Source organism: Seriola aureovittata, chromosome 16 (assembly GCF_021018895.1).
Source record: "Seriola aureovittata isolate HTS-2021-v1 ecotype China chromosome 16, ASM2101889v1, whole genome shotgun sequence".
Taxonomy (NCBI): domain Eukaryota; kingdom Metazoa; phylum Chordata; class Actinopteri; order Carangiformes; family Carangidae; genus Seriola; species Seriola aureovittata.
Window position 1 is genome coordinate 22,246,798 of NC_079379.1, and position 27,497 is coordinate 22,274,294.

The 27,497-nt window shown below is 41.6% G+C and overlaps 1 protein-coding gene across 1 annotated transcript; it reads left to right on the forward strand.

Moving 5' to 3' along the window:
• Window positions 1-2,340: 2,340 nt before the first annotated feature.
• Window positions 2,341-27,194, forward strand: LOC130183991 (collagen alpha-1(IX) chain-like). The gene is made up of 38 exons (XM_056399724.1): window positions 2,341-2,369; window positions 6,269-6,345; window positions 8,069-8,140; window positions 9,117-9,246; window positions 12,135-12,531; window positions 12,889-12,969; window positions 15,075-15,092; window positions 15,501-15,590; window positions 15,720-15,755; window positions 16,969-17,040; window positions 17,277-17,321; window positions 17,423-17,458; window positions 17,570-17,593; window positions 17,704-17,757; window positions 18,221-18,292; window positions 18,803-18,841; window positions 19,034-19,090; window positions 19,727-19,780; window positions 19,955-20,008; window positions 20,157-20,210; window positions 20,320-20,373; window positions 20,473-20,526; window positions 20,625-20,678; window positions 20,771-20,824; window positions 21,550-21,603; window positions 22,793-22,837; window positions 22,987-23,040; window positions 23,155-23,208; window positions 23,366-23,419; window positions 23,530-23,601; window positions 23,711-23,746; window positions 23,834-23,878; window positions 23,991-24,023; window positions 24,286-24,432; window positions 24,637-24,691; window positions 24,825-25,019; window positions 25,496-25,582; window positions 26,249-27,194. The coding sequence occupies exons 1-38, from the start codon at window positions 2,341-2,343 to the stop codon at window positions 26,449-26,451; spliced, it is 2,841 nt and encodes a 946-aa protein (XP_056255699.1). The 3' UTR covers window positions 26,452-27,194.
• Window positions 27,195-27,497: the final 303 nt, after the last annotated feature.

Genomic DNA, 27,497 nt, shown 5'->3' on the forward strand with positions numbered 1-27,497 from the left:
GAAAATGATGTGAATCAAGATTCACTGAGGTGCTACGATGGTGGCTAATGTTGCTAAAGTCTATATACATGTAGATATTATCAGTTTGCTAGGTTTTCTACCTGAGCTATGGTCACACACGGTTTGTCAATTTCTCAATGGAAATTAAACAAGCTAAATTTAAAGAGAGGTAGAGTATGTTAGATGTGTGCTAACTGCACTCTCACCCTGTCAGACTCCACAGGGGTGGTTGGTGGTTGCTTGTTCACTTTAAAATTTAACCAGGCTGCTGCCCATTTGGATTTCTAGTCCAAAGAACTAACACTACAGTGAGCAATAAACCAAAACCCCCAGTGTTAAAACATACGCACTGCACCTAGTAGTTAGTTAATAGGCTGATTGCCTGCTTTCCTTTATTACCTTACTGTTTAGCTGGTTAGCTAACAACACTGTTCACTGCTCAGGTTACTGAGATGAATTTAAAGCTTCGGTGTGTGAGAGCAGAGATCAGAGCCACAATAACCTCAGTTTAGAAACAAATCATCCTCGTTCGACCACAAACACTTATTTTATAACCTCATAAAATACTCAAAGCCTTGACTGCAACCAAAACTCAATCAGTGTGCAAAGGTGGCACTTCCACACAGTCTAAAATTTCAGTGGACCACAGCTTGTTATTGTAGCTCTGTGACCACAGCACTCCTGTTTTTACATCTCCACAACAGTATCAAGCTGTACTCTAACCAGAGGGCCTTATGTGACTCCAGGTCACAAGAGTGCTAGTCATGCGGTGGGCCGCATGGATGAATAATCGCAAACTGTTTTTCTCTTTCCCTCTTTCCCTTGCTCCGTTTGTGTCTCCTCTCTCATTGTGAGCATGAGCTCTCAATTATCAAGGCTGGACACATGATCTCTCCGCCAGATCTCAGAGGAGGCCCAGTTACTGTATCATGTTTCCTTATAGCTCTCTTTAGACAGCCACTGCGGTGCAGCTACACAAACAATCAATTCATATAATATGATACAGAAACAAATACTTTATCCTCGACCTTTATATTATTGGTTGTAGTAAATTGCAGAGTATCAGCTGACTGTGAGGTTATTGATCCCTAATATCAATAATTCAAGATTTACACACAGTCTTTTTTTTCATGGGAAATACTCAACCCAGATAGCAAAATGAAACTTCGGGCCAAACATGCCTTGGTGCTCGGCCCAAGTCTGGCTCATATACTTCCACATCTGGGCAGATTTTGTGCGTGTGCACCAGATTTGGTCCAGATGTGGAAGTAGCATCTGACAATCATGCTGTATATGGGCCAGATTCGGGCCGTGGAACCGGGCGTATACTCGGCCAGAAGAAAACAAACAAGGCCTAAGTATAGGCCAGATTTATTTTGCTATCTGGGCTGTTGCATGCTCCCTTGTAAACATATGTCCAAGTCGAGACTGTTAATATTCTCCTGAGCATCAGTAGTGATCACTATTTCACGTTAAAATTGCTTTTCCTTTAAAGCAGGTGTCGCGGAAACCCTGCAGCACACTCATGCACTTCAAACACAAATGACATTTGCTTCAGAGAGATCTGTACACACGACAAAGCGGTATGGTTCTGTACCATCGGAGCTGACAAAGTTGGACGTCTAACAAATGTCAAAATGTCTGCACGGGCTAAAGAGAGTAGGAGTAAACGAAAATGCCACAGAGTACTTTCTGATTTGGGTTAATGTGACACTCCTGCAAGTAAATCATCAGCACATTTTTTAGGGTTCTCAGCGCTCCTGAAGTGCAGCAAAAATCACAGTTCAAACACCATAAAATCAATTACATAACATGCAGGATGCATAAACAGCACGTCTGCCTGAGGCCCCTCAGGTAATAACAAGGCTAAATTCGCGTCAACACTACAGGCCGACATGCATTCTTCAGCTACACTGATGAGCACACGTGATTATGAAATCCACATTTCATCACTCACTGGCTATAATTATTAAGAGAATTACATACAGGTGGCACATGTTATTAGGAGGCACTGTGAAAGAAGAAGCAGAGAGGGGGGTTACACATGGAGGCCCGTGGGCTTCTGCATCTTTTTAAGTGTTGGTAATAAAAAAAAAAAAGTAGTCACCACCTCCTGAAGAACTCCTGGCCAATGGGAACCCATTGAACAAACTTTTATGTGTCCTCAGAAAATGCTTGAGCATCCCCTGCACTGCTTGCCTCAGTCAGTCCTCAACATGCGCAGGTAGGACTGACTTCAGGGAGGGAATTTCACACACGAGGCTCCATCTGCTCCTGCATCTCACCGCTGTGCCTCCTTGCTGAGCCTTTCTGTCTCCTGTCACGGAGAGGGAGTGAAACATGGCCTTCCGCTACTCTGGTTTGACGAGGTAAATATCTCATGTTGAATTTCTGTCAGGGTTCTTCATCTTTCTGCGCTTTTTTTTTTCTTTTTTTTTGTAGTTTCCATAACAACGAAGACTCATTTAAGATTGGGTGTTCACTAATAGTTTCTAATCTTCATTTAGGAAGAGGAAACATCTACATTTCCCTCTGACTGATAACTCAGGGACTTGATGGGTGCAACAGGATCTTTAGCTTAGCGTAGATTAAAGAAGATGCCCATTTGCCTTTTAATCTGGCCCACACACGCACACACATGCAGCACATAAACCTCCAGTGGATGACATTTTAACAAAGTAAAAGGGAAAAAAGCTCTCAAGTGATAAACACCAAGCTTCCGGTCTTTAGCCCTCCAGTGTTTTCCAGTCAGGAAAAAAAGCCTGAATTCATGAATTCATATTCGACTAACAGCCTCATCTACTGCTCGAAATCTTTGTGCGTCCACAGTCAGTTTTAACATGGCTGAACTGTACGGCTGGTTGCTGTACGCTCAACAGTGATCCATTTTGGGTTGATTAAGACAAATGAGAAATGATGTCGGGAGCGTTGGCTCACTGTGCACCATAAGAACATCACAACATGGGTGGCAGCAAAAAGAAAGTCCCATCAAATGCTGATGAATGTCAGGAATTAAAGAGGATGACATGTCATTACCTAATCGACTGACTGATTACATGAAGGGGACATTTACTGGAATATATGGGGATTTTTTTTTTTTGTCCTGTGATGTTTCATTTGGAAGTATTTTCTTCACTTCTGAACTGTTGCAGCGTCTCTCTGTGTGTAACCACAGCTCTTTAATCTTGGAGGATGCACATTACACACAATTATATTTACAGTAAATGTAATTACTGGTGCTGGTTTGATGACGTTTCATGTCAGTGTAGGGGCAAACAAACACTTAGGAAGCCCCGTGAGCCTTCGTTAAGACAGCTGTCTACTTTTCAAATCCTTCTGACGGCTTTCATGTCATTACTTACAGCGACAATTTACCCATGTGGATTTATTTGTCTAATACACAAAGGACTTGAAGCAATTGTCTTTGCAAATTGTTACCTGCATCAGTCTAAATGTGAAGACTAATGCAACCTGAAAACCTCAACAATCATTTTGTGCCAAACGAACAAGCAACACCTCTGTTAATTTTTTAATCCTTCTGTCTCCTTCTGCTCTTTCCTTCACAATCGTTGTGTACAGAATTATAAGAGCTGCTATTATGTGAGGAGATCCTTCATGGGAAACCAGTAACAAAATCATTTTTGATTTGCTTCATGGACATAGTTATCTGTCTTACAAGAATAATTTCACACACTGGGAAATACATTTATCTGCTATCGGCACCACTCTCATATCTGTCTGTTGAATAGGAACCTCCAGTCAGGAGCTGGTTTCACAGTGATGGACTTTTTTTTAATCAAACTAATAGTCAGAAATCTAAATTCATCCAGTGCACAAAGTTGTTAAGTTCTTGAACATCTTAACTAGGACTAATTTGCCATGAAGACTGGCACTAAAAACACGGCTGACCAAGCAGCTGCAGCAAACCACTCACCTCCATTCCCTGCAACAGAGAATGTTTTCCCCTCTGGATTTTACTGGCAAAACTTATGAAAGCATAAAATATCTGAGATGCTGTGAGATGCCTCGTAATGTGGCAGTACCTCTGTCAACTCGTCGAAACAAAACGAAACTCACTGCAATATTTATGTCTATTTCCAGTGAGTAACTGCTGTATCTAAATGGTTTCCTTTCTTATTGCTTACTCATCAACATTGTTAGCTAACCATAAATTATGACCCATGTTTTTCTTCCTTTTGTGCTTTTACGCCACAGTTCAGCGTTAATGTTTAAACTGTAATTATGAGCAGCTGAGCAGGAAAACCCATTCATGTTTGTAATTCTGAGTTGGAGGGACTTTATGGCACCAACAGTGTCTCCCACTTGATAAAAATAACTGCAGACATGTTAACAAACCGTTGGCAGAACAGCTGGAAATGTACCAACGCTGGCAATTACATTAAAATACAATCCAGTATTCACACCAATACAATCAGTTGAGCTCATTTTATAGGAGCTGTACACTGTTGGGATCTTGTTTGACTTGCTAATGAACTGCGACAAATACAAAACACAAGAATAGTAGCTAATTTATGCTGTTTATCTGCTATGACTACATGGTTAGCAATTGGGCTAACCAACTTGGAATAAGGCATGAACACTCCCCAGTTGGAATAAGATGTATTTTTTCCTGTTCCTCCGATTGTGTCAACGTTGTGTGAATGCAGCATTAGCTTAGCTTAGATAGTTTGTAAATTTTAGGGGTTAAACGGTGAAGGCTTCCTTTATTTCACATCACATCCGTGACATGCATCAGTAGATGGATCGGCGTGAAGGGCAGCGAGTCCCTCTGGGGCTCTGAGGAAGGTCCTTTAAGTGAAGGGCATAATGTCAGAGCGCAACGCCTCCTCTGAAGAGACCTTGCTGACCTAGCCATTAGTCCTGTCTCTGACTGTGCGCACACACATGCACATACTTCTCAAGCTAACCTACACATTTGCAGAAGAGTTCACACACTGGGGATGGGCCGTGCCAACCTCTACATCATTCATTTTCCAGACTGACGAGCTACAACCTTTGCCTTTGGAAAAGAGTCCTCGCTATCACTATCTGTCATGTTGATGATGGGTTTGGGACTGCTGTGCAAAGCTGTCACTACTCAGAATACATAAAGAAAACTAAAGACGAAGTGTGTGATAATGCAAGTGAAAGTGTGGATATAATGTAAGACTGCTTAGATAAGTGCACCGCTGTGTAAGATCACTTGGAAAAGGCTGCATGATATTGCTGTCATTTATCATCCACCTTGTCCAGTGTGTAATAGTATTCATACAGCTCTTAGGTTACTTGAGTGGAGGCACATCTCCACTTCCAATGCAGGCAGTGGCAAATAATATACCCTTCATTATGTATTCAGTATTCAAAACAATTCATTTAAAAATTTAAAACAATCCCAACTCAGTATCCACTTATTAGTTTTTCTAGGGCTCAGGCTTTAAAGGTCCCATATTGTATAAAGGTAGATTTCCATGTGTTGTTTGATTATAGATCAGCTCTAGATTCTATATTAATAATGTGAAAGTATCAAAGCCTCAGTCCACAGAAAATGCACACAGGCTGTATTCAGAAACGGGGCCTTAAAACCAGCCGTCAGGACTTCTGGAACTTTGTGATGTCACAACAAAGCAGTGACCGACCTCAGTCATGCCCTCAAGCCCCGCCCACCTGGACCTAACATCCAAACCTTGCAGGATTTGGTTTCTCTGAGTGTTTTACCTGAAATCTCTTATATTTTTTTAGGATCACTCAGAAAACAGTCAGGTCAGTGAGCCAATCAGAAGAGAGGAGGCTCTGAGTCTCTCTTCTGATTGGCCCATCAACCTGTTGAGATGACCAGATTAGCTAACTAGCACTAGTTCCATGGCTCGATTTCCTCCAAAATTAACTGAAGCTTTACTTGGACTTGTGCATGACACACCATGTGGGGCTGGACTCGCACGCATCACAAACACAGTAGAAATAGTTGAGTTGTTTGTATCTGCATTTTTTCATTTCTAAAAAGTTACATCAAACAATTGTTCCACCTCCACTTGGCCTTTGCTGTCATATCCTATTTACAGTCATCCTTACTGGGATGCAAAGCCAGCACATTTTGAAGGAACAGTGAAAACATTTTCTGTCTCCTCGTGTGCTCAGGATGAGCAAAGTAGTACTTTGCCGGTGACCTCTGTTATCCCAGTGGTGTTATATTGATTCACACACACAAGAAACTGTCAAAGAGAATTAGATGCATGACTGAATTCTGATTTTCTCCATCATTCCTGAACAGAGAGCATCCATCGATGTCGGCGTACTTCCCTGTCTGTACGGCTCTGCTGTCCCTCCTCCTCGCTCCGGCACTCGGACGTAAGTCACCCGCAGCGCAACGCACGATCACAAAATCACAAAATCAGTGTACCGTGTGCATCGCATGAAAACCACCATTACCGTGCGTCTGTTTGTCTTGCAAACACAGACAAAGTGGAACCAGGTTAATGTTAACGGCGGCTTGTTGACTGTTGCTAGGTCATTCTCTTTATCAGAACTCACAAAGCTAAAGGGCCAGGAATAGCAGACACACTGTACTGGCCTGTGTCGTAGGATTAAATCAGATTAAATGTCCCCTCTGATAATCACAACAAACCCATTCTCTGCTGCTGTTTGGAGGACACAATAAATCTAACATGAATGCTCAGCGAGTGCCAGATAAGGTAGATGTGCAAATTCACAGCACACACATGGAACTGCATGTGACATCTTAATTGTGGTTCGTCTCCCGCTCGTTGCACTAATGACTGGCTTTTCTGAGCGCAACGCCGCGGCAGACAGTAACTTTAACAACTTGAGGCCCACATGCACAGTCAGATAAGTGTTTAGTGGTAGTAAATATGGGATTATAAATACCGTCTCACCACTTTATCTCATTTCTCAGCAGTTTTGTGGGATGTGGGAACAGCTTCCAGATGTGTTGTGTTCACGCTGCTCACGGTAAATGAGCTGACTCAGGTTATTGACTGGGGAGGCCCTCGGGCTGTCACCACGCTCGCTTCATTGAGTTCCTTTTCTTTCTTTTCTTTTTTTTATTAGAGGCTTTTCCCCCCTTCACATCTGTACGGTTGAGACTCAAGGATAGCGCCCTCTTCTGACACACTCCAGGAATTGATTTTCCACTGCAAGAAAAATGCCAATGACAGTGAAATCTGAAGTCTAATTAGATTAGATTAGATTAACTTTATTAATCCCACAACTGGGAAATTCATTTACCACAGCAGAAAAATAAACATCTATAGAGTAAACATCTATGGAAACATACATCAAAAATACACCAAATATACACTAAAAAATACAATATACACAATACACACGATATGTACATGAAAAAGTTCAAGTTCAAATGCCAAACAGTCCGAAGTGTAATCTTTTATAAAGTCTCATACAATTAATATATACATATATATTAAATGAAAGTTTGTTAATGGGAGTGAAAAACTAAGCCAGTCTTTTATTTTGTAGATAAGAGTCAACAAAATAAAACAGCAACATAAAATCATACTTTTTTTATAGATTCAAACAGCTGAGAAATATCAAAGATGAAAACAGAAATCAAATACAAGTGTGATATATTACAGTTTCCATCGATAAATCACACAAATAAATAACAAGGAGAGAGTCTCACCTGCCATATTGACCTTCTGAATTGTTTCAGATGACATATGGCTGTGACCACAGTCATGCAACACCAGCTGCTGAATTTATCAACATTACGTTTCTTTTCCTGAAGACAAATTTGGATCATAAAAAGGCGTCTGGGAGTTCCTGCATCATCCCAGGAGACTGTGTTGATCAGTCTGTGTGAATGTGTGAATATGTGAAACACACTAAACGTGGTTGTAAGAAAAACTCACATTAAAAATGCATCACGGTGCATTGTGATGTTAATTCACTCTGACATTAAAGACCTTACTTTTCCCCTGTGTCTGCCTCCTGCAATACTCCAACTGAATTAAACTGACTGGTAATGTATTGCGTTTGTCAAATCCAGCAAAGAACAAGTGTAACGAGATTATTTACTCTTGTTTTGTCCCGTCAGAACTCGACCTGAACCGGCTGGACGGTGATACCGTCTGCCCGCCGATGAGAAGCGGACAAGATGACCTTCCAGGTAAAAGAGTGTTTAGTCAAACTGGGAATGATCATTAATAACTGGGCTGTATTCAAACAGAAGTGAAAGCAGCAGTTGGAAAAACCACAAGCCTCAAACATTCCTGAAAGAGAAAACAGACTATCTGAAGTAAGGTGGGGAGTTTAATTAGTTGAACAGGGTGGGCTGCCTCGTGCCTCAGGACACCTTTTAGATTTCAAATGAGCCAAATAAAATGTTCCACTTGAGCTTTACAGAATTTGACTTGGAACAATTCGAACTCAGCAAGATTGTAATTGCTCACCACTGGCCTGTTTGAAACAGTTCAACACATCTGCACGCACTCCGCTCTGAGGTTTAATGAAGTTTCAACCAAAGAAAAAAGTTATTTGTTACTGTTTCCTCTTTTTGTGATTTCAACATAAACTTTACTATAAATTTCCTGGGATCACGAAGCAATAAATTCATGATCATGACGACATGTTACATTATTCTAACTTACCAAAATTAATTAATATTACAAATCATTGTCTCTTAATTAAGATTATGTAATAATATATTATCTAAAAAAAAAAGCCTTATACTGCATATTGTGACAACAAAATCACTTTCTCATTATTACCAGAAAAGTAATTTAACATAAAATAAATAATTATTCATAAGGATAGAAATAAATATGAATTTGATCCCCTCCAGTCTTATCAAACAGCTGTAAAATAGTTATTGTTACATAACATGAATTGATTTTTAGTTATTAGTAATTATAATTATTAGTTTATATATATACATATATATGAACAGTCCTAATTTGTAAAGTTCGAATGCGAAGAATGTTGCTCCTACTGTTGTCGTTACTACTGTATTAATAACAGCAGTAATTATTATAATGTAATGATACATATTATCAGACTTTATCTGTATTTTATTTGTATTATCATTAGTATTTAACTCTTAGATATGAATAATGATCATGTGCATCGTTCGTCATCCCCTACAGGTTTTGATCTGATCACCCAGTTCCAGCTGGACGTGATCCCCCTGAAAGGTGTGAGGAAGGTGGACGGCTCCACCCCCCTCCAGGTGGCTTACCGCCTCGACAGGGAGGCCAACTTCCAAATTCCAACCATGTAAGTACAGTAAAGAGGTTTATTTTTCTTCTTTTTTAAAAGAAACCAGATAAAAATACAGACAAATGCTGGAGAGAGCAGCAGTGTTCACCTGATGCAGGTGTTGCATTATTACAGGTCTGGCACAGATGTTACTGCATGGCGAGCAGCGTATAATTGGCAGAGAAAAACATGTCTGAACCTATTTGGCATTTCTTAGACGTAAAACCAGAGTGGAGGTATTTTTGTGTGTGTATGTGTGTGTGAGAGAGAGAGAGAGAGAGAGAGAGAGAGAGAGAGAGAGAGAGAGAGGGGAGATTGGAAAAGCACGTACTTGAAACATTTTGTATCTCCAGGAAATGTGAAGAGACATATTTCACCAGGCGGTAATGATTTATCTTCAGTTGTATGGACTCCCAGAATGAAAATAAAACCAAATAACAGGTGCTGACAGCAGTGGCTTCCTGTGAAGAGTTTCCACAGTTTGTAATTAAAGGTTGGTTGTGACGCAGATGGGAGTCTTGGTCTTAAAAATAAACCATGGATCCCCCCTAGTGGGACCCCCCCCCCCACCACCACCACCACCAGCAGCTTTTAAAGAGAGAAAAAATGGTTGTTGTTTTGAAACTAAAAGTCGATGAATCCAAAATAATCCAAACAGAAAATTGACAACCATTTTGAATAAGAAATTACGTTTATGTATCATTCAATTGTTTTCCCACTGTGGTGATACACTAAAAACGCTGGCTGGGTTATAGTCAGATGTAGTTTTGTTTTATTTGACTAAATGAAGCCCCACATTTATGAACTGCACCTGGACGTGGTGGGAGTGAAAGACATCCAGCGTTCACATCCAGAGTCCTGTCTGCGGTCTGGTTCCTGCAACAACAGTGTTTTGGTTCAGGTTAAAGAAAAAGATGGTGGTTTTGGTTGAATAGGTTGCGTCTGAAGTCACTGTGAAGTTCTTCTGTGTCAAACAAAGACCCGGATCGTTCTCTAAGCTCAAGTTCTGTGAGAGTCTAAACATAACCATGAGTAGTTTAATAACCCTGCAGTGCTGCATATATTATGGAGTCCACAGTTATTTATGGATGTTTTATTCACATGATATTTGTGACTTATCAAATACATGAACTACGTGTCACAGTTTTTACTTTTGGAACCAAACACAGAGGACGAAAGGCGTAGGTGGTAAATAAAGATTTCTTAACGGAACAGAAATGAAATCCAGTCAGGTGTGGCAAAAAAAAAAAATCAGATCCATAACAAAGGGCCAAAATTGAGGAACTGAAAGGATAACTAACAAGAAACACGATGAACTGAAGCGGAAGCACAAAGAGACGCAGCGGGAGAAACTGAGCCGAAGCAAACAGGAGAACCACAGACGACAGGACGAAGTGACAAAGACAAAAGGGAAGCACAGAGACTAAATAGACACGAGGGAGGCGAGGGTAATTGCACACAGGTGAAACACATTAGGGCGGGGCAGACAATCAACCATGAGGGAAACGGGACAAAGACAGGAAGTAAAATAACCACAAGATACACAAGGGAAGTAATATAAAAATAAAACAGGAAATGAAACAAATGATCAAACATAAGAGTCCAAAAATGGCTCCAACAGAAATTGTCCATCACGGCACTATGTTAATAGAAAACATCATCTATTCTGCTTTTTGTTTCCTTCAAAATATCTCCGTTGTTGCTAATTTGTTGCGTATAAACCAAACTTTTAGGGGACAGGGTTAAAAACTGAACATCATGTGTAAAGTTGGTGCTGCTACTTTTTCAATGAATGGCCACAAATGAAAATCAAAGACACGTATTGAACCATGGGAGATTCATGGCTCTTGGGAGTCGAGGGTCCTGGGACGGCTCAATCAAAAAATCCAGCTCTGCGTAACAACTACAATGATGATATGAAGACATTTCTGTGCTTGTGTTTTGCACTATTTTTTTTAAACAAAAGTGAATGAAATTCTGTCAAGACAAAAATGCAAAAATACAGGTTTCAGGACAGAGGGTGGTTTTTATCTCTTTACATAACCAAACACGTCTCTGGTGTTTCCCAGTGTGCCTGCTCCAGTCTGTTTTGGCTAATCTTTTCCTGCAGGCCAAGCTGTTATGTAACTCGCTGGCACCCTGTGTCGACACCACTCGGGCCTGTCACACTGAATGTAAATACGTGTTTATTTCCCCTACGAGTCCAGCGACACAGACTGAGCTTTGAAGTCCGTCTTTGCTTTAAGCTGCACTCCCTGTTCTTTTCTTCTGCGGGGCAAAAGCAGCACATACTTCAGACTTTCTCACCTTGGGGCAAAGCTAGACAGTGGTCTTCATTTGCTTTACTGGGTTACAGGAAACTCTTTTTTTTTTTTTTTTTTATTGCCTCACCTTGATCGTTTACAAGACGGTAAAAGTCCGGCTGCAGCGCCCATCTATGAATGTACCACCTACTGAGAATTTGGCTTGTTAAAAACACAGAAAGCACCAGACTGGGGATACTAACCAGAACCGCATTGTGTAATTGAAGCAGTGATTTATGCACTGAGGCAGCCTCTCGTTTGTGATACAATAGCATGCCTTAAAACCTACAATATCTTTGCTTCTTGAAGTTTGTAGCTTTAATTTATTCTTCTTTGATTCTCAAGGGCAGAGCTGCCAAGCCTTTGTGTTATTTTTATCCACATCTCGCTATTCATTTTGCTGAGTGGTGTTTAATTTGTGATCATGAATTAACTTTGACATAAAATATATTTTAAGGACTCATAACCTGGCGAGCTGAGAGATGTGTTCGGCCTTTTCTTTTGAGTGTCATTCAGTAAAAGTGTGTTGTAATATCTCTGAATTTGATGAACTTGAACCCTAATCAGCTGATTTGAACCCCTGTTCTACATCCTCCCTCTCAGGCTAAACTTTCCTCGTGGCTTCCCGGACGAGTACTCCTTCATGGCGACCTTCCGCATGATCAAGAACACGGTGAACAAGGTGTGGAACGTCTGGCAAGTTGTGGACGAAGACGGCAACAAACAAGCCGGACTGAGGCTGAATGGCGACCAGCAGGCCCTGGAGTACTTCCTGATGGGTGCCGACGGCAACCTGCAGACCGTCACCTTCCCCGGCCTCTCTGTGCTCTTCAACACCAAGTGGCACAAGGTGATGATCGGCGTGGAGCGCGACCAGGTCACTCTGTATGTGGACTGCCAGCCCGTGGACCAGAAACCCATCAAGGGCAAAGGCCCCATCAACACAGAGGGAGACACTCTCATTGGCAGGCTGGATGCTGATCCTGACGCCTCTGTAGTGGTGAGTGAAGATGGAGAATTGCCTTCTGCATTTAATCATGACTCTCCTAATGAGCTCTATCAGTGGAACGGTGCTCCCTGTGAACAAACACATTCAGGTTTACATGTGTGCTGAGCTCTGCTATAATTTTAAAGTTCTGCTGTCACAGCAAAGCTGCTCAGCTGGGTTCCAGCGGAAGAAAAAAAAAAAAACCTTAATCCCTGCAGAAAATTGCAACCTATATAGCGTGCATTAATTCAAAACTACAAAGAAGAAACTGCACCATGACAAAGCACCAAAAAACTTTTTTCAACGTCACTTATGAAAATGAAATAAAAATGCACATCCTATTCCAGTGATGTTAAAATCTCTTTTCAGTTCGAGCTCCAGTGGATGTTGATTCACTGCGACCCAAAGAGAGCCCAGAGAGAGAGCTGCAACGAGCTGCCGGCCACTGAGGTACAGTAACAAGGACTCAGATCTGCTCAGCATCTGCTGTGGTTTGTGGTTTCATTCAGGTTGATAGGGCTTCCAGCAAACTGGAAGGAAAACAAGGCAGAAATGCTGAGATGGAGCTGCAGAGGTGTAACAAATACCCTACAAAGCAGTTTCCTTTAGTACATCCAGAAGTTGAAATTCATCCAAAACAATTTACAAATTAAGAGTTTTTTTTATTTTATTTTTATTGTCAAATTCTTTTGTAGTTCTACAAAGTTTTCTTAGAGGCAGCGCGGTTTATATCCAGGCAGACATGATCTCATTGGCCAAAAAACACAAACTGCAACTTTAATAACAAAGAGGAAGTGCGATCAAATTAACGACGTGCGTAGTGCCAGAGTCGTGTGGTTACCGTTGTTTCGTTTAAATTCAGCACTAAATATGTGTAACACTTGGCAACATGAAAAAAAAAAACAAGTACACAACTACCACATGTGGCCTCACAACAAGAAGATGGTTTTACATCGCTACATCTGAGCTGAAAAGGTTTAGCACTGACGTTTTCCACACAAAAATTTGAATATAAATATTAGTAGAATAGACAATGATTTGACAGGTTACATATTACCTGAATTAACTTCCGTGGTGCAGACACACTACCTGCTGCTACTTGTCATCAGCTGACAGGGAGTGCAATACAATACCTGCCTCCATTAAAGGTGGTTTTTGTCCACCTTTGTTGCTAAGGAACGCACAGCAAAATGAATGGAATCAAGACGTAAGTTAGCTTAACTAGCTAACCAAGCTAGTCTAGCTATGTTAGCATGAGCTTTATATAGCTTCACAAGGTAGCTTCATCTTTGGTTTGGCTAGAGGAAATTAGGTTCTTTAGCTTCGATATTTAACCTCAACAAGAGGCTCAGACAGGAAGTAAAGCTAGTTTTAGCCTTAATTAACTGATTCATCCAAATTTGAGTGTTGCACCGTTTGTGGTGTCTATGTTAATTTGCCGCAAACAGCCAGTACACTAAACAGACGTTAGCTGTAAGCTAGCTAGAAACAGGTGCTAACTGAACTGTAGTTCTTTCTGTTATTTCCCTCTTGTTCCTGTATATTTATTAAGTAGAGACATAAATCCCCCGAATAAGCATGAACTCTTTCCACTGCCTTGCCTCTGAAAAGTGGTTTTATGATTAACCGAGATTAAGCTTAGTTTATGTAATTTGATATTTTAATTGCCAGTTTCTGACTTAACAGCATCTTTCATGCCAACAACCAAGTTGTATATTGAAAGGTCTGATTTTTCTAAAAGTTAATCGGCTCTTTAGGTTAACAAATATTGACGCCACAGTCTATCGTTCAAATTAATGATTCATACATTTACTTGAACTAGTGCTATATTGTCATAGCACAGTATTTTTACCCCCACACTGCTAATTCAGTCAGTCATATTTACCTGTCTGTTGGGAATCTTTAAGCTTTAGGGCTTTTAGAAAATCATTCAACAGTGTAAACTAATGGGAAATCAGTGAGAAAGCATTTAATGGCAGAGAAGCTGATTTACATATGCAACCACAAATGCAGCACGAGGCAACTATGACATTTTCTGTTTCCAGAAAAGTTAAGACAATGTTATCCAGGGCCATGAAAACACACACACACACACACACACACACACTCGTCAGGTGCTATGGGGCTTATGGCATCTATGACTGAATATTATCTTTCATTTCAGCTCGGCGTTAGCAAAAATTAATGAGATTTCTGCCTCTGAGAAGTACTTGTAGCCTATAATGAAAATGCCACTCTGCTGTCTCACATCTCATTGTGTGTAAAGGATGCAGTGGAATGAATTAGGATTATCTGGAGAGAGTTTTTAATTCAGTCACTTGTATCAAGATGCAAATGTTTCTATCCACTGTAGACAGAAATATTTCCTGGCCTGGTGCACTCTATTAGATTCAGGCTAACCTGGGGGAGTGTTGGTGGTACTATGGGCTGTGTATTAGCATGATATACTCACTACCATGATTGTGAACAGGTGCGCTTCTGCTGACACTTTTGGTGAGGGTGGTGTGACTACTTTCACTAACTCTCCCTTTATCCGATTTCTCTTGCTTCTTCAGATGTATGCCAATGCTGAGGTATTTATTTTTCTCTTCTACCTTCTTTTTGCTCTGTGATTTTTAAGCCAATAATCTACTTCAGTGCTTTGGTTGTCTAATTGCCTCATTGCTTTGTTCTATATCTAATTTACGGTGGTGGTTTTGTTCTTTTTTTCCAGGTTTGTGTAGGTAGACATTCATGCATTCATGCAGCATTTCACATAGCTATGTATTCAGACTGTAAATCAATTTAGCACAGAGATATATGGATTATAACTAATGCCCCAGTTAGAAGCACGCCTGCAGGCTGTTGCAGGCTGTATGTATCTTAAGAAGCTTGATCATTTTGTATCTTAAATCTATTCTTAAAACATAGATTTGTATTTTATTTTTCAATGGAGTCTTCAGTATCTTTACCATTTTCTGACTGGCTGTGTCCTTCCTCAGCCTGACAAATCAGTCCAAGGCCCCCCAGGAGCCCCCGGTCCAGAGGGCCCCAGAGGGCCCTCAGGAGAAAATGGCAGAGATGGAAGAGATGTGAGTATTTCCTCCTCGATAACAACTATTTTCTACAAATTTGCTTTGTCTGACCCATTTCTGTCAACATGTAACTTCTCTCAGCATCTTTTGCTTCCTTTGACTGTGTTGTTTCACTCGTCTCTCCAGGGTCTTCCAGGGTCTCCTGGCAGTCCGGGATCACCTGTAAGTACAAAATGCTAAATGATTCACTGACAGAATACTTGCAGCCTGTTGAAGCATCCTCCTTTGTTTGCCGTCTGATACGTCAGGGGACAGATTCACTTCACTTCTGTTCAAGCATTCACACAGTTTCAAAACAGATTTGTCCAAGACGATGGCTCACCTTCCTTTCTGCCGTGGGTCTCCAGTGCTTCCAATTAAGTTTATCAGTGACATATAATGTAATATACAATTGGTTACCAGGCTTTAACAAATCGACATATATTTTTATAAATGTTTACACCACACTACAGCTCTTCACATACCTTTAACCCAGACTCAAACCTACCCCATAACCTAAGCTAGCTTGCCAAGCTAATGCAAGACATTAGCTCAATTCTGTATCGTTCCCTCTTCCCACTGGGTGCTTTACATTTACTGACAACACACGTCGTGCACGTGGACACAGAAATACAAAGCGATGCAAGATTGACGAGGGAGGCAAAAAAAAGATTTTTAAAAATGCTTTGTAAAATGAGGGTGAAGTTTCTGTTCTGTGTGTAATGATTTGTAGAAAAAGTGAAGCAAGGCAGGGTCTGGAGGTTTAGTCTTAACCTGCAGTGGATAAACGTCTGTGGATCCGTCTTTTCTGCGTCCCCTCTTCCAGGATAAAAAAAAAAAAAAACTCCTGCTTGACACAAAGTCACTTGAAATCCTGAAGAAAGTTGCAGGTTGCTGACGAGCGAGACAGTGTGTCGACTTCAAGTGGGTAGTCACTGTTTTCAAGAAAACATAAGAAGGAAAACAAGCGTTATCTCTCTCTCTCTCTCTCTCTCTCACATTCATCTCTGTGACGCTCTCTGCATGTTGAATCTTCTTCTCACAGACAACACAACAAACAGCCTGACAAAATGTATTTGCACTGACACACAACAGACGTGAAACTTTTCAGCGACTGTTACTGATTGAATTGGAGGGTAAACTGGAGGCGACGTGTTTCCTGGTGTCTCCGTCATTCATCGTCGCTCTGCTCGTGTCCGGCCCGTCTGTTATCTGCACGGCCCTGTGAGCGAGAGCCGGGCTTGTCGTTGGTCTAAGGAAACAACAACGAGAGAGCGGCCCACCTTCCATTGATTAAATGTTGACTGTCACTGCCTCTGTGTATCTTAGCAACAGTGCGGGGAGATTCAGGAGGGAAGATAAAGCTCCTGTTATTCTTGTTGTGTCTGTTTCCCAGGGCAGCAAAGGGGAGCAGGGGGAGATCGGTCTTCCTGGACAGAGAGGCCTGCCTGGTCTTCCAGGAGTTGCTGTAGGAAACATCACCTCATACACTGACACACACTCTTTATAATGTCTGCCGGTACTGTGTGTGTGTGTGTGTGTGTGTGTGTATGTGTGTGTGTGTGAGTGTCTATTCTCCCAGGCCCTGTTTCTCTTCTAAAAACATATTAAAATATGAAATAGAAATATGAGTGAAAATCCAATATAGTCATTGTGAATGAACGTTGTGGCCATGTTGATTTGACGGTGTGGTTGTGTCTGCAGGGGACTCCAGGCCCAATGGGTCCCCGAGGGTCTGTAGGAGAGAGAGTGAGTAGACATTTAGATCATTTCAAAATCATCCATTCATTGTTTTTTGGTTTTCTTTTGTATATAGTAACATTGTTGCTGCTTTATTTCTCTCCTTGCAGGGTCTTCCTGGTTTTCCTGGACCCGCAGGTCCTCCTGTAAGTGGAAACATCCCTCATTAAAGCAACATGCATGTAGGTGACGCTGCTGTGATGTGATTATGGAGAAACTGCTAATACTCATATATCTTTTGCTCCGTCTCTTCACAGGGACCAGCGAGTGAAGGACCCGCTGTATGTGTTTGCTACGTCTTCTCTCTCACGTTTTATTCTGAGACCTGTACCAGCAAAACTTTCTACTGTGTTAACTGGTGTGTGTGTGTGTGTGTGTGTATGTCTAACAGGGAAAACCAGGGAAACCAGGAATCCCAGGAGACGAAGGAAACATCGGGCCTGAGGTCAGAGGCCCAATTGAAAAAAACACAAATAGATTTTTAGAGTGAACAGATTTACCAAGACAAAAATAATGAGTCATGTTTCAGATGTGTATGAGTCAGAAGATTTGATTAGATTTGATTTGATTTGACCCGAGGTCGTAGGTTGTTATGTTGTTGGTACATTGCGTATATTCTATTCTATTATATTCTATTATATCGTATTGTTTATAATATTCCTGTCCACTCGTGTTTGTAAATGTGGGCAGAGCATTAGAAAAAGCTCTCAGTATAACGCCGTCTTATTTATGGCTGAGCTGTTTTGTTGGATTTTACAGGTGTACCTAATAAAACAAGGAAAAGTTTATAAACCAGCTCCAGACTGAGTTTTACAGCATCATTAAACTGTTATATATTTAAAAGATTTGGTGTTTTGTGTTTTGTGTTTGATATCAAATGTTCTGATATTATTTTCTTGCACTGGCAGGGTGCACCTGGACCCAGAGGGACCCCCGGCACGGCAGGACTTCCTGGTCCACCTGGTCCACCAGGGCCTGTGGTGAGGACCAGATCTAACCCACGTTTTGTTGACATCAACTACTTTATCCTTAATTTCCCACCTTTCATGTTTTCACACATATAATTTTGAGCTTTATGCAGATACAGATATTTGGGACTTTCAATATTTGCTGATAGGATGTCAGTGTGTGTTTGTATTTCATGCAAAGAATGTGCTGTAGGCCTGGTCCAATCTAAAAAACACAACAGTATACCACTGACTGTATCATGCCAATGTTGACAAAGCTGAATGATCAGTATCTGCACGCCTTATATCAGCCATTGATCACCTGCTGTACAGGTGTAACTCTAACAGCTCTCATATTAATTTGTCACCTGTATCCGGACACTGTTGAATTTCTTCTTGAGCTCTGATTTCCATGTGAAATCGTGAGCTTATGATGAAGTTGCATGCTGCAGTCTCTTTTCACATCACCTCTGTGGGAATCTGGACTTATGCGGACATCTAAACCCCCGCGGCTGTTTTAGATGTCATTCTGCTGTGTTTTAGGGACCGCCTGGTGCCAGCAATGAGGGAAGTGGGGAAGCTGTGAGTGTTTCACTGTCTTATATTCTGCCAAATGTTTCCTGGATGCATGGCAATTGGATTGGTGACAGTGAATTTCTTATCAGTATGAGTCACTGAAGTGGAAGCGGCTCTGCAGCAGCCATGTCTGTTGAGGTATCTGGCTGTCTGTTTTGTCCCGTGTCTCACTTCAATCCCGTCTGTGTGTGTTTGTAGTGTCCTGCCGCCTGCCCTGCTGGACCTCAGGGAATGGCTGGACTGCCGGGGATGAAGGTGAGGAATGTCAATGAAGGATGTTCAGTGATTTATCCACTGTGAAAGCCAAAACTGTAACCAAACGATTTAAATTGAGCAATTTTGTCTTGAAAGGTTTAGACTATCAAATACGAGGCTTCCTGCCTCGGCTGTCAAGAGGCAGTAAAAACACTGTGTTCACACTGTCTAACCTCAAAACCTCTATACTGCTACGACTGCCACTGCAGTTAATGTAAACCGAGTGGGCTGCTCTGCTGTCGCCACCTTGGCGGCGCCTGAGTCCCGGTTAATCCAAAAATGGGCCCTCAATTTTGCATAACTTTAAGCCTTAGTGAAATTTAAACCGGTGAGTTATATAAAAATTCACCCCCATACAGCTGCCATTTATTTCTGCTGTAAAGTTGGACATTTTAATGTGGGAATCAATGGGGATTGAATCACTTTTGGAGCCAGACCCTAGTGGCCATTTGAGGTACTGCAGTTTTTTAGCACTTAACATTTTTCACCCCCAGATGTAAACATGGTGTAGAAAATCAACTTAAACTTTGAGATGGTTTATCCATCATGGTGTCCAGTTTCATGTGTAACTGCAGCTGTAGCGTTAAGCTATTTCAAGAGGGTCAGAGGATTAACTCATTTCATTGTCGCCTTCAGGGTCACAAAGGTTTGGCTGGTGAGCCTGGAAAAGATGGAGTTCCCGGAGACAAGGTACGTGAGACGTAGTGAAAACAGAAACATCCTCTCAACAAACATCAACAAATCCCAGTGTGTGTTCTTAATTCTACGTCATATGTATTGAAATACATAATGATAAAAAGTGTAATATTATTACGTCTCTTCTCACAATTGAATGAATTTGTTCCTGGTTGTTTTTTTCAACAGGGAGACGCAGGGACACCAGGTGCTCAGGGGCCACCGGGTCGCATGGGAGATGATGTGAGAGAACTCATTATTTTCTTTACATTTTATTATTATGGTTTTATCTCAGTGCTTTATGCGTCTTTATGAGGAGAATTGATATATATATATATATATATATATATATATATATATATATATATTAAACGCTCTTTTGTCACTGCAGGGTCAAAGAGGGCCGATTGGATTCCCTGGAGCTGAGGGAGAGAAGGGAGACAGAGTAAGTTAAACCAAAGCTTCATGACATTTTGAAAGATATTAAATAGATGTTTCCCACAAACCATTTGGTGTCTCTGATAAAAAATGGGTTCTGACTTTTCTCTTCATAGGGTGGTCCTGGTTTCAATGGCGTCCCAGGACCCACGGGCCCACCTGGAGCTCCTGTAAGCAGTTCTTAGTTTGATCAGCTCTATTTCCTTTTACTGTAAGAACAAACGGGCAGGAAGTAACTGATAAACTTTTGATTGAATCCCTTCTCACAGGGTGTGGAGGGAATCCGTGGACGTCAGGGTCTGCAGGGGCCCAAGGGTGACGATGTGAGCTCTACTCTTCAACTTAGATTCTGGATTATATTTCAACCTATTACCTTAAAACACTGTTTCAGTTTTAAGACCTGTGCTTTGATATTGATTAGGGAGCTGTGGGACCTCAAGGAGAGCAGGGACCTCAGGGAGAGAAAGGAGATGTGGTAAGTATACTGATGGCATTGTGGCTCATTCATTCTTTAGCACCATTGTTTGGAGGGAGACTGGGTTATAACTGTATAGTGTGGCCTTACAGGGGGAGCCAGGTGCAGACGGCTTGGATGGACTTCCTGGAACTGATGGTGCTAAGGTGAATTCTAATTTTAAACAGCCAATATTTTATTCCAATATTCAATAACTTAACATTTTACTCTCTCTCTCTCTCTCTCAAAAAAGAAAAATTGAGTTTCAACCAAGATTTCTTTTATAGTTTTTAGAGGGTAAAACCTGTGATACAGTTTATAGACCTCACTATATTTGGAACCTAAAACAATGTCTATTTAGTTGACTTAACTAAACTGAATTTACTGCTTGAGTTTTCATGTGTAACAGGAAGTTTGTTATTTTGATATTTTGTCCATATTTTGTGTTTTAAAGCTGTAAGCTGTAGCTGTAATTTACTAAATTAAAGAATAATTAATAAACAAAAATCAACAAAATCAAACGTAAAAAAGAAAAAAGCTAAAACATCCAAAGATTAAATTACTTTATATTTCCTAGTATATATCAGAGACTGTCTAATTTGTAGTTTATGGTGACACCATGTAACATATAAATAATGAAACAATAAAACACACCTCATATCAGCTCAATATACTCAGGCGTTGCCCGGGTGACTACAGCCTTACTTGGACTGGTATGACCTGTAGCCTACGGTGGCTAATGTTAGCTAACGTCAGGAGGGCACCATTCTCCCATAAATGTAGCATAATAGTAGCTTCTGTTGTGTGTGTGTGTGTGTGTGTGTGTGTGTGTGTGTGTGTGTATTATTGATTATTCTCCTTGTATGCAATAAACTGTGAATCTACTCAACAGGGAGAGCCTGGTACACCTGGAGCTGGCGGTGTCAGGGGGATTGTGGGTATTCCAGTAAGTCCAACATCATTTATATTCATTGTGTTTCTACATCAATAACAGTCTGTGACAGTCTGCACTTATCATCAATTACAGGTCATGTCGTTAATTATGAATTTGGACCATTTTATTTTTTATTGCAAAGTTAGTGAAAGCAGAGGGCAGAGCTCCTGTTTGAGGCTACAGGGGGGGTCAGATGAATAAATCATTAGAAGTCAAGCAACCAGCAGGAAAGACAATGTGATGCCAAGAACACATCTACAGTACCTTTGCCCATAGAGCTGCGAGGTGAGAGGCGGCAGATGTGGCTCGAATGGTAAAACAGAGAAGGTGCATTAGATTTCATAGATTTATCTCACCGTTTCCTAAAAGAAGATACACAGTCTGGTCTTTTATTTCCAGGAAACCTTTTTGGATTATGTGTCAGTTCGTATATAAACTGCGTAACTGGGAACTTGTGTATTCTTTAAGTAAGGATGCATATCTGTCTGTTTTTGTTGCCATAATAAGATTAAGTATTACACGTAGGTCAGCAGAGGGTTTGTTTTCTGCCTCTTCAGTCATGCCGGCAGCGCAGCTACAGAAGTGGCAGCGACAGTCTGAATCGTAATCACTCTGGTGATCTCTTGACCTTTTCTCCAGCTCCACCAGCAAGGATAGTTTTGTGGCTCTCAGTGAAATATCTCAATGCTAAACAAAGATGGTGAATATGGTAAACGTCAGTATGTTAGCATGCTTTTAGCTTTTAGCATTTAGCTGCAGGTCTCATTCAGGTCATACAGGGTGGATGGTAAAGGTGGGAAAGATTCCCATGTTACTGTTTGTTAGTGTTCACGTCATACAGACAGTCTCTCGGCTTGGACGTCAACAAGAACTTGTAGTTGTAACTCTGATCAGGGCTGCGACTGATAATCATTTTCATTATTGATTCATTTATTTGATTAGTTTAAAAAAAAAAATTTAAACCACTAATCGATTATGAAAACAGTTGCAGAAAAACAGTGCAGACTAATCGATTAATCGACTTATTGTTGCAGAATCTTTGCCCTGTTCACAAGTATTTAAAAAGTTTTAGATGTGTCTGACGTTACCTCATCGACCTTCAGTCTTGTCAACACACTCCACAGACACAGGGTTGAAGGATGCCGCAGCAATGACACATTCATTTTCTGCTTCTTCTCATACGGTGTTTTGTTGTTCCCAGGGCCTGCCGGGGAAGCAGGGAGTCGTCGGACCCCCTGGTGCAAAGGTAATTTGAATCATCTGCTACTTAATGAGGCATTTCCACATAGTATATCCAACATTTTATTGCTGCAGTCGATTTCAGTAGAAGAGTGTTTGAACTGATAAAGATAAGAACTGATGTCTAACTCAGTGGCGTTTCTTTTGTGGATTTAGGGTGATAGTGGTGCGGAGGGACCCATCGGGCCAGTTGGACTTCCTGGGAAGACTGTGAGATTAACCCCATTACGCCTCTTGTCATACTCATAATTATATTTACCCATTTAGCTGTTTTGATTCAAGTCATATTTTCAAACCCATCAACAATCATTTGTGTCCAAACAGGGTGAGACTGGAAAAGATGGAGAAGATGGAAAATCAGGAGTTAAAGGAGCAACGGTGAGTTTACACTTACTCTCTATTAATGTGAAGGTCCGTCTGTTGATTTTGACGGATGTTAGTTGCTCTTTTTCCAATAGAGGTTTCAGGTACGTATCACCGAGCTGACGGGTAAACTATGGTTGATGTGTTAACTGTATCTATAATCAATTTCCAGGGTGAAACAGGAAAACAGGGGCCGGTGGGGCCCGCAGGTCCCGCAGGCATCCAGGTGAGACGATATTATCATAAAGTTCCATAAACTGACACTTAAATTTAAATCATAAGAAGAGTAAACATGTATAGAAGAAATGTGCATGACATAAAATGTGGTATTTCCAGGGTGATAAAGGAGATAAAGGTGACACCGGTGCCAAAGGATTCAAGGGTCACACTGGACACAAAGGTGATCAGGTAAGACAAGTATCTCTTTTTTTTTTACCTGTGCTGCTTTAAAACATTGATTATGATGAGAGTCTGCAGGTGCAGTGAAGCGCATCATGTTTTTCCATGTGTTGTTTAGGGACCTATGGGACCAATGGGACCAAAAGGAAGTCTGGTAAGAAATATTATAATGTCCGTGTATTTGTTTAAATGAATCTGTGATGAATGAGGGTCACTCACCATTGTTTTCTTCAATGGACAGGGCGACACGGGAATGGCGGGAGATCCCGGCGTGAAGGGAGACCAGGTGCGTGGAGCCACGTTTGTTGTTTTTGAGGACTCATATCTGTTTTGGAAAATGCGACAATTTTTCCTGTCAGTGGGTTTGAAAGACGTCAGCTGATCTCTGTTTGTTGCAGGGTCCTCCTGGTGTTACTGGACTCAAAGGAGAGGTATTTAAAATCTACCGTCTGTACTTCAGCTGCAGCACACTTCTGTCTCTAAGCTGTTTCCTGAGGATCTTTTCACATAGAAACAGATAACTCCACCAGTGTGCTGTGATACCTGCTATTTTGGCGTTGCATTGTATATGAATTATAACAACGTAAACCAGCTGATCTAGTTCCCCCACGTGTCTTGATGAAACCTTTACACATGTAAAAGAAACAAGGAATGAGGTTCTACCGGTGATGATCTGTGTTCTTTCAACATCAGCGTGGAGACAAGGGCTCAAGAGGAGCAGCGGGCATCGATGGCAGACCGGGCCAGACGGGACACGAGGGTTTGGCCGGGCCGATGGGAGCTCGAGGGCTGGAGGGAGAAACAGGCCTCCCCGGAGCGCCAGGTCCCAGAGGTCTACCTGTAAGTGTTACAGTTATAAATATAGAGCATGTACACATTCTTAGCAAGCTAACGTTAGCATTTCGGTCGAAGCACAGCCTCACAGAGCTGCTAGCATGAAGAGGGTTTGTGTTTTCTGCTAGTTCAGGGTAAGTGTGTGATAAATTATAAACCTTATAGTCTTGGCTCGACCAACCATCAGTCACTGATGTTCATGATTCCCAGGGCCCGAAAGTGAGTGACGAGAAGCTTCGGGAAATGTGCTCAGCCGTTGTGGAAGGTGCGGTTTGTTCACTTTAATTTGATCTTATCACATCTTAACTCATATTTAACCCACGATACGACTGTGTTATTACAGGTAAATACTATAAACTGCTTAGTGTGTTAATTGAATTTGTTATCTGTGCATTTAGAACAATTAGCAGAGTTAAAGAAAGAGCTGCTGAAGACGCCAGCAGCCCTTGGTGCCCCTGGCATCCCTGGACCGGCAGGACCTCCTGGCCCCCCTGGAGCAGCTGGAGCAGCAGGAGCAACAGGAGCTCCAGGGCTGATGGGACCCAAAGGCCCACCGGGCTTCTTCGGAATTCCAGGCGGACCGGGCAAGAAAGGTCAGCAAACCTTTTCCACTACTCAATACTGAAGTCCAACAAAGAAACCTTAAGTGGTTTGCAAATGCTGTGTGTGTGTGTGTGTGTGTGTGTGTGTGTGTGTGTATGTGTGTGTGTGTTTCAGCAGCACAGTGATGGATAAGCTCTGGTGTTGTGATAGTTTTTTCGCTTTTCTTTTCATTTTCCTGGAGAGCATCCAGAGCTACAGCGGACACGGTGGCAAGAAATTGAATCCTTTAGAGAAAACAAAGGCTGTGGGCTCCGGCAGTACGTCGGTCATGTACAGCGTTCTGAGGAAAAAGAAGGGATTCACCCATGCATAACATTATACAATCAATGATTCACCAAACAAGGCTGAATTACAGTGGAGTCATTAAGTTTCCTAATTACATCCCCATAACTGTGGAAACAGTGTGCCTCTCCATTTCATCTCGCCATTAATTTGTGCGTCCTCTGTGTGCTCTTCTCTTCCGCAGGTGATGCTGGGGAGAAGGGAGACAAGGGAGACAAGGGAGAGGACGGCGTAGGTGTCAAAGGAAGCCCAGGTGCACCCGGTGCACCAGGTAAGGCTGGACTATATCTGACGTTGGGGTCTTAAAAATGTCCAGACATTTTACTTAAATTTACGTTATCCTCACTTTTTGTGTGACAAAATACAAACTGCAATGACGACAGATCTATAATCACGAATGTCCGCAACTGACTGACTGACTGACTGAGTGACTGACTGACTGAGTGACTGACTGACTGAGTGATCGTAGTTCCACCTCTGGTCAGCCGAGTTTGCCCATTGGCCATTACACTTTCTAAATGAATTGGCACAAACAGTTTCTATTAAGGGGGAGACAAAATAAGACATAACAGCCGAAATCACAACACAGTCTTTCATGATTTTGTCGGATGATGTCGTGGTTATAAAATGACGCGATGACATCCTCGGTTTCGCACATTGACCATATGCTGTCCAGTCATATCCCATCCTGTTTATTTTTCTAAAGAGGATGAAACTGCTTTTGGACATGATTTTGAAAACAGGGTCGTGTGTCCAACAAAGGTTTATATGATAAATTTATTCCCGCATTTTCAATGAGCCCATGTCGGCTGGATCCACTGCTATTCAAGGTGTCTGTCCCTTTCACAACATGTAGTTACTTTAATTCGCTCAAAAAGTGGAAGCTACATCACCGAGGCTTTAATAATGCTTAACCTGTTTTGTATCTCCTCCTCAGGTGAACCAGGCTCCCCCGGCATTGGCAAAGACGGCAAAAATGGCGAACGTGGTGACGCAGGAAATCCCGGTATCCCAGGAGCAGCCGGTCCAAGGGGACCCTCAGGACCACCGGGCCTTTGTGACCCATCAACCTGTATAGGCCGAATCCCACCTCTCTATATGGTCAGCGGAAAGAAATCCGCCAGCTACAAGAACCCGTGAGGCATCACCGCTCGTTGACACATTTCCAGATCTCATCCTGTCGTGACCAAGTTTGAGTTTGAGGGCTTCTCAGAAACGGGGCCGAGGTGGTCTTTGGGAGTCCTCAGGCGTCTCCATCTGAACCACGGATCTAAGAGACACAAAGGAAAACAGAGACAAGACACAACTGTAGAATACTGTATAGATATTTTAACTCGTTTGTGACTTTAGTGAGAGCTTATCTTGACGGTGCATATTCAAAGATAATTGCTGCTGACGCCAAAGCAGCGTCTTCAAACTGACACGGGCCTGCAGGTCCATGAAATGTCCGAGTACAGCTGCTGACCCCCGGCATTCCTTACGTACTTTCATCAAAACAAATATGAGCAGGTTGTGAAATAAAAAATAAAAATAAAAAAAATAAGGTACATCTCTTTGATTTCCACTTATGCATGTACTTTTAAATTTCTTGAATAAGCTCACAAGAAGACATTTTCTTCTAGATCCATGTAACAGCACATCAGGTGCCATTTTGACCAGTTTATTCTCATTGCAATCATGAGCCGGTTAGGAAACAAGAATTTGGTGAAGTGAAAAACATTTTAAGATTTCACATGTGCAGACCTGAGCTGACATCTGCATCAATGTGCTTCTTTTTTTATTTTTTTTGAAAAAATTTAGGATCATAAATTTGTTTTGCCCGATCTTGTCATATTAATGTTCTTTTTCAAACATTGTAATAAAGTGATATGTTTTGGATAGTACTGAATTAAAACTGTTATTCACTGGTACACACAATCCATCTCAGAGCTGCCGCAGCGATCTTCTGTTAGAGGGAACTGAGGTTCAAAGATGCACAACTGGCAGCGAGTCACATTATTACGTGGCATGACTAAGAGAATTAAGCAGATTTGTATTCACACGGCGAGGTGGTCGATCAATGAAATTCCTCAGCCGCTTTATGATAAAATGGTGTCCTGTTGAAAATAGAGTCCCTGGGTTGTTGTGGATATAATGTGGATTCAGGAAGGCATTTCACTGTTGCCTGGTTACAGCGGAGAGAGTCA